Source organism: Malaya genurostris, chromosome 3 (assembly GCF_030247185.1).
Source record: "Malaya genurostris strain Urasoe2022 chromosome 3, Malgen_1.1, whole genome shotgun sequence".
NCBI lineage: Eukaryota > Metazoa > Arthropoda > Insecta > Diptera > Culicidae > Malaya > Malaya genurostris.
Genome location: NC_080572.1, coordinates 16,125,194 through 16,137,202, shown reverse-complemented (window position 1 = coordinate 16,137,202; position 12,009 = coordinate 16,125,194). Strand labels below are relative to the sequence as shown.

Genomic DNA, 12,009 nt, shown 5'->3' with positions numbered 1-12,009 from the left:
GACCCAACGAAACCGAACGTTTCGCCAGTTCTAGCCAACTGATCAGCGCATTCATCTCCAGTAACACCTGAATGACCGGGTACTTATACGAAGTAAACAGCATTCGAAATGCTGAGGTCTTCGATTTAAGTTCAATTTGCGATCAATACGTTATCGTGACCGTGAATTTTTAGAACTAAGTTCATTTAAAGCTGTCCTACAGTATCCACTTAGCGAATGAAACTGCTGTTTTCTCATTTTACGACAGTAGATACCAGTATCAGCACGACTTTTCAACAGCGAATCGTCCATATAACAAACTGTGCGTTCCTCAAGTCTTCGGCCCAAACAACCACTCCTCATTAAGAGGATAAATCTCACACTGATTGTTTTTGAAAAAAATTGCAATGGAGAGTGAATTCTCTAAGAGCGAGTAATTATAACAGTTTGAAATTTTTAAACACTTATCACTCTGCATTCTCGGAATAGGAAGTCCCGAGTAAACAGTAGTCGATGGATGTCTATTAGTTGACAATGGTTCTGACCCAACGAAACCGAACGTTTCACCAGTTCTAGCCAACTGATCAACGCATTCATCTCCAGTAACACCTGAATAACCGGGTACTTATACGAAGTAAACAGCATTCGAAATGCTGAGGTCTTCGATTTGAGTTCAATTTGCGATCAATACGTTACCGTGACCGTGAATTTTTAGAACTAAGTTCATTTAAAGCTGTCCTACAGTATCCACTTAGCGAATGAAACTGCTGTTTTCTCATTTTACGACAGTAGATACCAGTATCAGCACGACTTTTCAACAGCGAATCGTCCATATAACAAACTGTGCGTTCCTCAAGTCTTCGGCCCTAACAACCACTCCTCATTAAGAGGATAAATCTCACACTGATTGTTTTTGAAAAAAAAATGCAATGGAGAGTGAAGTCTCTAAGAGCGAGTAATTATAACAGTTTGAAATTTTTAAACACTTATCACTCTGCATTCTCGGAATAGGAAGTCCCGAGTAAACAGTAGTCGATGGATGTCTCATCCTCGCTGTTTTATATTGTCACTCTAAAAACACACTCTTCATATTGATGTTTTTAACACTGTGCACCTTGTAATTCTGAAGTCGGATATCTTTTTTACGTACATACAGATACACACTTACACACAGATATTTTCCGATCTCAACGAACTGAGTGGAATAGTATATAACACTCTACCCTCCGGATCTCGGTACAAAAGTAGGTTACAGTGTTCATTTCATATGAGAAAGGTACAACGTATAATTAGGGAAATGCCCGACAAATCAAGCATTTCAAGAAATCTAAAATACATTACTCAGGTTTAACAAAAGTGCAGTGTGAAGTAGATAATTTTCCTCACGTCCACTTAGTATTCAATAATGTCACTGGTAAAAATGTGGTGGGAACATTTCTGTTGCGACACCATTCAAACTGCATCGAATAATTGGGAAGTCCTAAGTAATTTAATTACTATTTATACCGCTCCATGTGCATGCGTATGATGCATTAATTATTGCTCCCAGATCCACAACAGAAAAAATCTGTATTGGCTATACACGGTAAATGATATTCATAATATATCGTTGATTACATAGACAAATTTTAGGTTTTAGGCATTCGCAGACCTTTTTTCTTTATTTTCGACACCTGCTAAATACTTTTAGTTCGTCGTTCGGACAAGATTGATTATGTACATTGCACAAATACTTAGATAAAGTAACTTTCATGACCACAGAACTCTGTCGATGATTCACTATATAATCCTTTTCATGTTTTTACTACTGTTAATTCTACTTAAAAACTGATTACGTTTGTACGAGGGTATTCATTTCCTTTCGAATGTTTTAAGGCTCTCGTTCGATGCAATATAGACTACATAAAACATTTTTATGAAAACCCATTTACTAGTATACCAGCTAAGATAAAGCAGATTTTTATTTATTAGCTTGAAGTAGAATCATAAAACATCCTCTTCTCTACTAATCAGAAATCACACATCAAGCACTAATTCTTAATGAAACTATAAAGCTTTCGAACACAAATTCAACTATTTACGGTGATCGTCCAGAAAACGATGTTGCAATGTCATTAAAGAACTTTCACCTCCATTTAGAATACGACTGGTCACAAAAAACTCTTGGGGGATGATATTTTTCCTGATGTGCACTAAACTGGAAAGTTGAGAACCTTGGTTCGTCCTCGAAACTTACTGTTTCACGTATGATTGTGTACTGGCTGACTGTGAGCCTTTCGAGCAAGCGAATAGTATGCAACTACAAATAGGATTAGGAATCGAAACACGATCAATACCGTAACAGGCGGTTATAGGGTATATGTCGCATTATAGGAACGTGCTGTGAAACAAAACTCTACGATGTTAGCAAATATGAAAATTACCCCTTCGATGGTCCTATTGTTAACCATTGGTAATTTACCCCGATATCGAACCTCGACCGTTATCAGTCTGACGTGTACTGTTGTCACCGATAACAACACTACATACTTAGTATAAGGGATCAATTTTAATACAAGAACTTCGCAACGTTACTTGCATCGAAATTGATTAGATAAAACTAAACGAGTAAACGACTTGGGAGGTAAGTGTGAGGGTTTTGTAATCATCAATGAGGAGTACCTTTTGCAATTTTGTATTATTCATTCGTCTTTATGACACACTACTGCCAATATTTCATTGTTCGATTCATATTCGGACTCTTTACTGAAATTGATAATCTGAATAGTTTGATTTAAAGTAAAATCGTCCTGCACAAAACAACAAACTGAATTCGGAACTTTAACGAGCAATTGTAAATTGATTGAACATTGATCATTCTTAACACGTCGTGATTTATAGCTCATCTCCTACATTGAGTATAGCGTCGGAAAGTGTATGTTTTGTATTGACACTTATTTTTTTTCGGTCTGTATTTATTTCAAGTGCACCTGTGCTGATGTACGATAGACTTGAACGACATCTATTTATCTATCGGAGCGAATCTTGAGATCCGTTCCACACAAAAATAAAGAATCTATTTAAAATGTAAATGCATAGTGGTTGAGCAAATATTCTCATTAATGATATCCCATAGTTTCATAGATTTTTTCATATTGAAATTTTTCTGCAAACGGAATTTAATCTCGTATTCACGAAGTTGGATGATCTAGCTTTCAATTTCCATGAAAACTGGCGGAATCTACACCAACTTTGATTGCTTATTAGCAACACAGGCATAGGAAGGTTTCATACAGACACCGGTCAAAACGAGTAGCATGAAGCATAAACAATCCATCAGTAGCTCTGTCTAGTGCCACGCATATTCCTTCTATTTGCTCAGACAATAGAAATGCAGAAGAAGTAGATACGCATTTATTGTGCAATCAGATCTAGCCTAACCTTCCGAAGCAACCGTTAACTGGTGTGTTTTTATGACCCGAGCATCCGCGATATAATCGAAAGAATTGATCTGAATGCGTAACAATCAAATACAACTTTGATACCGAGTATGGAGGAAATATTTAAATGGCGATAACGAGTAATGTTTGTTTGTTTCTACTGCAGAGATTTGAAACATATGCTCATTCGTCTTTCAAGTCAGAAACATTTCGGATCTTATTTTGTGCTTTGGAATACATAAACAAGACAGATGAGTTTCACAATTCTGTAGTGACTTCGTTAATAAAGAAAAATATAAATTATATGTATTAAACCCACTTCACCTATCCGACGAATTTTTTTAAGTTTTTTAATTTATTTAAGTTAAATCCGGGGCTAAATAAAACTATAACTAACTAACCATCTGATGTTGTGCTTGTATTTTACAAGATTTTTGTATCTACGGAAAATTTTTGATGCAAGAGATACTGTGGTAGAATTTCTGGAATACAATACAGTGGAACGCATAGTCGATCACTATATCAGGAATGTTAGTTTGGGCGTGCATCCGCTACATGGAATGCAACATGCTTACCAGCGTGGAAAGTCCACTACAACCCTGTTACATGATGTTGTGTACAATATTGAAAAAGCTTTCTCACAAAAGCAATCTTGCTTGGGAGTTTTCCTAGATATTGAAGGTGCCTTTGATAACGTGTCTTTCAATTCAATTCTGGAAGCAGCCCGTGGTCATGGCATACCTTCAAGTATCACAAATTGGATACACGCAATGCTTAGCAATCGACTTCTTTGTTCATCGCTTCGGCAAGCAGAGATTAGAAAACTGAGTGTCTGTGGGTGTCCTCAAGGTGGTGTACTATCCCCACTTTTATGGAACCTAGTCGCTGATGGTTTGTTGAGGAAACTTAATAACCTTGGATTTCCGACTTATGGTTTTGCCGACGATTATCATATATTGATGACCGGTATAAGCATGAACACTCTCTTTGATTTAATGCAGCAAGCCCTTCGATCTGTTGAACAATGGTGTTGTCAGGTTGGATTATCTGTAAATCCGGGCAAAACATCAATGGTGCTTTTCACTCATCGTAGGATAATCACAGGAGCTCGTCCGTTGCAGTTCTTTGGTTCAGAGGTCACTGTGGTCGATCAAGTTAAATACGTCGGGGTTATTCTTGACTCAAAACTGAATTGGTCTGCTCACATTGACTTCAGGATTAAAAGAGCTTGCATGGCTTTCGGCCAATGCAGACGAGCTTTTGGAAAATCATGGGGACTCAAACCCAGATATATTCATTGGATCTACACAACTATTGTTAGACCAATTTTAGCATATGGATGTCTTGTATGGTGGCAGAAAGGAGAAGTCGCGACAGTTCAGTCAAAGCTAAATCATCTCCAAAGGATGGTCCTAATGGCGATGACAGGAGCATTCACGACAACTCCTACTGCTGCTCTAGAGGCGCTACTGTGCATTAAACCACTACATGTGTTCCTAAAACAAGAAGCATTATCTTGTGCATACCGTCTTAGGGTTACAGGGCTTTGGAACAGTAACCCATTAGATTATGCTACCAGCCACACTCGCTTGTGGTCTCAAATGGTTACGTGGGATGAGTATTTACTCGCTCCTAGTGACCTAACTCTCACATGCAGTTTTCCTTTCAAAACATTCAATGTGAGCTATCCTCTTCGTGAGGAATGGTTGTCCGGTTGTCTGGAACGACAACTTGATGAACACATAGTTTGTTATACGGACGGTTCTCTGTTGAATGGTCGTGCTGGTGCTGGTGTCTACTGTCGTGAAATGAGGCTGGAGCAGTCTCATTCACTTGGTAGATACTGTACTGTGTTCCAAGCAGAAATCTACGCGATTCTGTGTGGAGTACAATCGGCACTTCAGTAGAGGATCTGTGGTAAACGTATTTATTTTTGTTCCGACAGTCAGGCAGCCTTAAAAGCACTCAGTTCGAATGACTCACGGTCTAATCTAGTGATCGCATGTCGAACTCAAATCGAGGACCTCAGCATTTCAAATGCTGTTTACTTCTTATGGATACCCGGCCATTCTGGTATTACTGGAAATGAATGGGCTGATGAGTTGGCTAGAGCTGGTGCAACGAATGATTTCGTTGGTCCTGAACCAGCTTTACCACTTTCAACTAGTTGGATAAAGCACAAGATTCGTTCTTGGGCTGCATCCAAACATGCCAGCTACTGGCGCAGCTTGCAAACTTGCGCTCAGACAAAAGCATTTCTACCAGATTTAAATCTGAAAATGTCAAAGTGTCTACTGCATTTCTCCAAGCATCATTGCAGTATTCTGGTCAGAGCTCTGACTGGACATTGCAAACTCAATTATCACATGGCTACTATTCAACGTGCTGAGTATTATTCGTGTGATTTGTGTGAATGCGATTACGGTACTTCATATCATCTGATATGTAACTGCCCCGCATTGACGCAGCTTCGTATCCGGGTTTTTGGTTCTTCATACATGGTTGAGTCTGTGTATGCGGAGCTAAAATTGAAGGATATTCTCTCGTTTCTCACCCAATGTGGTAAGGAGCTATAGTCAGAAGGATTCATCGTTCTTCATGGAGTGAATGAATCCTTTCTGTATTCACCTTAAATAGGGTTTAGCAGATTGTTTGGCATCCTTTAGGGGGTGCCGAATTTACTTCTGCTCGTACATACTGCGAATCGTTCTGCATTCTTCCGGGAGTGCAGAATGGTGTCGCTTTTGTAAGATCTCTAAATCCTCTCGGGGGTTGGAGGTTTTATTAATAGCAGACTGTTCGGGACCTCTTAGAGGTTCAGAATTTACTTCTGCTTCCACCAGATGTGATCCCCAGCAGATTGTTCGGCATCCCTTAGGGGTGCAGAATTTACTTCTTCTTTTATGTGTTTTTGTGTCGTCATTTTTTCCCATCCTCCTAGTCCAACCCTTACCATTTCCTTTCAATCCTTCCCTCTTATATATCGGGAAAATGATGCTAAAAACAAATTGATGGCAAGGCACAAATCTCCAAATATCAAGGGGAACGTGCCATTCGAGCCATTTTGTTCTGATGAACCATCTGATGTTGTGCTTGTATTTTACAAGATTTTTGTATCTACGGAAAATTTTTGATGCAAAAGATACTGTGGTAGAATTTCTGGAATACAAATATTTGACGTAAAAATATTTGATGTAACATTTCCGAGGTAAACGTTTTTTTTTCAAAATTTTGAGATAAAACTTTCGGAAGTAAAACTTTCTAACGTAGAATTCCTAACGTGCAAATTTCTGAAGTAAATTTTTCGATGACGAAATTTGACATAAAGTTTTCTGATGTAAAACTTTCTGGCTTAGAATTTATACCGTAAAAATTTCTGTCGAAAACATTTTTGTCGTCGAAATAAAAAATGAAAGAATTATTGAAATTAGTCGAAACAAATTTTAAATAAAATATTCAAAACGTAAATAATAAACCAAAAAACAATTAAAAAACACCCGGAATTATGCTAATAAGCCATTTCATCCCTCTAATAATTTTACTCAAAATTCCTTGCTATGTTATGTTAAATCAACCGTATGAGATTGAATCCCGACAAGTGTTCGAAAATTGCGTTCAAATGATAAGAGAGTCATTTCAATTCGAATACAGGATTGATCTGGGATATGCAGAACGACTGAATCTTGGCGTTTTTCGCAATATACAACTGATACTCAAGCATACTGATACTCAAGCATACGTTGCAGTTTAAGTTTACCATAGTCTTGGATTCGTAATGAGCACTCAAAATAAATATCAACTCTAATGATCTAAAGCGGCAGTGTCCATTTTTTTTTAAATTTCCGAAGTTTCTTAAAAAAATTTGAACTAAATCATACAAGGTTAAGTATGAATGTTTTCAATCGTGAAAAATAACCACAATGCGAAAGGATAGATTCACGTGAAATTACGATATTGTTTTTTTATATCAGAAGTTTTTGAAATACCTGAAACGTCGCGATCTAATATTATCTTGGGAAAGATTTTGAAAAAAAAGGCTCTCTGGAAAAATTTATGCATTGAGATGAGATTGGAAATTGAAATAAAATATCACATATAGGCGCGTATACAAGGGGTGTTTTAGGGGTCTGAATCCCCTCCGAAACTCAGAAAAATGTTATATGAAATCTTTTCTCTTTAAATATTTAAGTCAATTATAAAATGAATAATTTTCAACAAACGATTTTGTTTCAAAACATTTTTCAAGTAATTTTATAACACATATTTGAAACTCCCCCGAAAAAGTTTTCCGGGTACGCGATCACATACCAAACTATCTAAACAATGTTGCAACAAGAGTATATGAAACATAAATGAAACAAAAGTATTTTTTTTTCGAAACTACTTTTTGATAAAAAAAATTTATTTGGCATTAGTTCTCTTTACCCCCTTCCTTTCCCATTGACCACCAACTGAACCACTTAACCACGCCCGATTTAGCACGAATTCACCAACTACCGAGTTATGAAAATCGTGGGTTACTTAATCGGTCTAGATACACTACAAGTGCATAGGGATAGTACCACGCGCCTTAATAGTAGCAGATTTTTGGATCAATAAGATTGACTGTTCAGTTAATATTAAGGATCAAGAATAAACCAAGTTAACTTGTGTTGGTAATTTTTGTATTACGTACATTTTATTTGGTACATATGTCATAGATCTATGTATTCATATATGCAGTGTAACCAGTTTATCAAAGTGGCTTGCACGATTGAGTTTCAAACAATATTTTTAACAATAATTTATTCATTTTGGGGGTTTGGTACCTCATAATTTATTCTCAAATGAATGTTAAGCCTGACTTTTTGGATGAACTATCAGTTTTGATCAATTTTTCACCAACGTTTGATGGAAAATTGCTTACATTTTATGAATGTAGATTTTAATTCCTTAATAAAAAAGTTAGCAACACTGCTTCAATGCATTTGTATTAGATTGCGCTACACAAAATAAACAGAACTAAATAATTTCTATTACAAAAGCAGTTTTCTGGAAAAAATTAATAGTTTTACGACAACATTCCATATCCATTGCTTTTCTAGGTTCCTGTTTCGCGGGTTTACTTATAGAAGGTACGTAAATCTTTATATTGCAATAATTTCTGCAGAAGGAAATCTATATAGGAATGTGTGTATTGCTAATCAAATGTGTTAGAGGAAGTAAGCTGAAACAGAAATAATTTTTCTTGGGCAGTTTTAAGAAAAACGGGAGAGTTTTAGACTAAGATTTTCGCTTTTCGTGAATTGCAATTTCAAGCAGAATGTATTGATTGGTTCATTTTTCAACCATATGGAAGATTTATTGATTAAAATCGAGAAAGGAAGCGCCGGAATTTGTTTTCACGCACACATTGATGACATTACTCATACGCTTACAAAGAGTCTTGCTCCCTTATGTTTGACCACGATCTCTGCGAATCTGTGTCATTCTTTGATTGCTTATACGAGGTACTACAAAAAATGGCGCGAATGGTTCTGGAACGGTTCTCAGCAGAATACAAACAAGCTTTCAGAATATTATTAGGAATTATCATTAGTGTCACAGTATGTAGGGTAACAGAGGTATTTTGGCCCACTTTAGGATTAATTTTGTTTTGGCCCACTTTGTAAAAATATCCACCAAATGTTGTAATATTGTTAGGTGGGCCAAAATATATGAAGTGGTCAAAATACCTCTGTTACCGCATGTTGCTTGTAAATAACTCATCAAATAAACCTTCCTGAAATCACCCATCACATAAACCTTCTTGAAGCACTCATTAAATAAACCTTCTTAAACACTGGCGTTATAGCAAATAACTGTGCCATAAACAGATCTGACAGCTGTTATATCAAAGGAGAAGTTGAAGAAGAAGAAGAAGAAGAAGAGACAAAACGAAAAACAATTCGAGACCATTCAACAATGAAATTAAAAAATAGGAACTCAACCCGAACGTCAAATTGGTCGAGTGCTTCGGGTTCACAAAACATAACCTAAGCTCTTGTAGGCATAATTTTTGATGTTAACTATTTCCAAAGCACTAATGCTTACAGTACATTGCAAGCAAACCTCTTTTAAAATTTAATAACTAACTAGCTTTGTGTCATTTGCGATTTTTAGAATATGAATCAGGTGCGTTGAAAAGGGATCAGATACACAACATTCAACGGTACGCTGCATAAATCCAATCGCCATATGCGTAGCGAGAAATTAGCTTATTATGTTCACACTTTTATAACAGTCTGCGGTAAGGGGCTGTCCATAAAAGACGTCACGCTTTTTTTGATGATTTTTGACTCCCCCTCCCCCCTTTGTCACAAATTGTCACAGAAGCTAAGACCCCCCACCCCCCCTATGTCACATGTCACGAATTCAAAATAAATAAAATTCATCTCAATACATTCTCAATATGAATGACAAACCATACAAATATGAGGGAAAAATCGATTTATTACATGCTGTCATTAGATTAAAAAATATCCCTAAAACTACAAAATCATCAAAATTATTTTATTAATATCAATTATATAAATTAACAAAAGTATTTGGTTGGAATTGATGAAACATTTAAATCATCTGTTTTATTCCTCCTAGGGGTACACAGATATATTATTGTTTTAGGTAAAGAATAATATTTCCCTAATGTAGCATACATTGCTGAGAAAATAAAGAATAAAACCTCATCAAAACGAGATCACTGCCGAAGAATCTTTTCATGATCAGTTGATCAGTGAATTTTAAATCACATCGATCAATATCGGTACTGATCTTCCGTCACACAATGGGTAGTGATTTTGAGCTGAAATGATTCTTGATTTATGTAAGTTCAATCATTGGATGATTCGATAAACTTTGATGTTGGTGGAGGAAAATCACATATGATCAAGATAAGACATGACATGATCTACGCCTGAAATCGTTGATCTCCCGCCCTTTTTCAAATGGAGTCCAATTGAATAAACTGCATCAGAATCAGATAAGAGAAATTCTTATGATATACTATTATCAATGCTAGAAAATCAAATTACTGCAAAAATTGTCAGTGCATAACTTAAGTTAAACCGTTTGAAGGAATCTTTTTCTTTTTTACTCATATTAGGCAAAATTTATTTATTTCGCTAATTTACTCGCTCCTCCGCGCACTTTTGCTGATCACAACAGAAATGATTTCCTGCATCATTCATTTCCGAATTTACAAGAAAAAGCTTTGACATCAACAAATACACGTTTGCCTATAGAATGTAAACGTTTATTGTGGAGATTTTTTTCAGGAAATAGGGCAAAGCAGTAATATAATTAGGTATTACAAAAATGTGCTCATTGAAAATATTGGACGTCACATTCCAAAAACCTCCCCCCCTCCCCCCTGTCACAAAAGGTCACGTTTTATGAAACATCCCCCTCCCCCTTGCGGCGTGACGTCTTCTATGGACAGCCCCTAAATGAATCTGATTGGCATGGCGAATACATTTACCTTCTCTAGATTTTTTCAACATTTCACGGTTCCAATTGCGAACTAGGCGTTGATCTCGGGGATGGTAAACATTGTTTGCAAATTGAGTCGTCGGTTAAACTTTGTGGTGGATAATTTTCGGTAATATATATATATATATATATATATATATATATATATATATATATATATATATATATATATATATATATATATATATATATATATATATATATATATATATATATATAAATATATATAAATCTTATCCAAACTATTAGTAGCTATTTTTTACATGATTCGTCATCCGAGCGCTATCGTGCCAGAGTGACTCACTTTTCAATTTAGGACACATTTTCGTGTCAAGATTTACAGTTCGTCATGTTTCTGAATATCTACTAAGCGATTCGTCTCAAAACATGATCACTATTTTGCACAATTACACTACTATTAAATGCTTGATGACTTCAAAATTAGTAATTCTCACTTGTCACTTGTGTAATTGACGATTAAAAACTTCAAAAATTACTCGACAAGCAATAAAAGTCTTCAAGAATATGAGATGAAAGTTTATCACTTAGTTCACTTGATGGCGCTTTGTTTTCATCTCGTTTGGTGTCGCAAAGTTGCCAAGTTTTCTCATAATGTTACAAAAAAAATTGTTTTCCTTCTTCAAATTATCACCAGCAAGTATTTTTTGGTATCCATGACATTAGTTTAATTATATTGTTGATATTTATATTTCAATGAAACTGTTTCGGATTCGAATATTACCAAAAAGAGCGTGTTAAATACTAATGAAATAACCATTGTGGCAAATCTAGTAGCACTGGTTTGTTTCCGCTATATCTCGGTTGATTATTAGGGCGTTTAAGCAAGTGACAGTTTCTCGCTGTTAAGTGTTGTGTGCTTCATCGACTGTGCACAAAGATTCCAGATACTTTCATAGAAAAAATGTATCTGCTCTATCTGTTTTCACTAATGAAATGAATCAGTTCAAATTGGTTTAAAATGTTTATCAGTGTTCATCATCAAATATTTGGACAAAAGATTTCCATTGACATGTGATTTGTCCGTTTATTAATAAACTTTTAAAGAAGTACTGCAATCAAATACTAACAGATACTCAGAGATAAA

At 35.8% G+C, this 12,009-nt stretch overlaps 1 protein-coding gene across 12 annotated transcripts in view; it reads right to left on the bottom strand.

The window, feature by feature from the left end:
• Positions 1-12,009, bottom strand: part of LOC131439085 (huntingtin-interacting protein 1) — a 58,517-nt gene that overhangs the window by 25,313 nt on the left and 21,195 nt on the right. For 3 of the 12 annotated variants that reach the window (XM_058609686.1, XM_058609679.1, XM_058609684.1), the window contains exon 1: positions 2,109-2,256. The exons of the other annotated variants lie outside the window; for them this stretch is intronic. Coding sequence is in view for 1 of the 3 variants with exons in the window: in XM_058609684.1 (XP_058465667.1) it covers positions 2,109-2,114 (6 nt within the window). In the remaining 2 variants the exon portion in view is untranslated. Of the gene's footprint in view, positions 1-2,108; positions 2,257-12,009 lie in introns of those variants that run through there. 12 annotated transcript variants of the gene reach the window in all.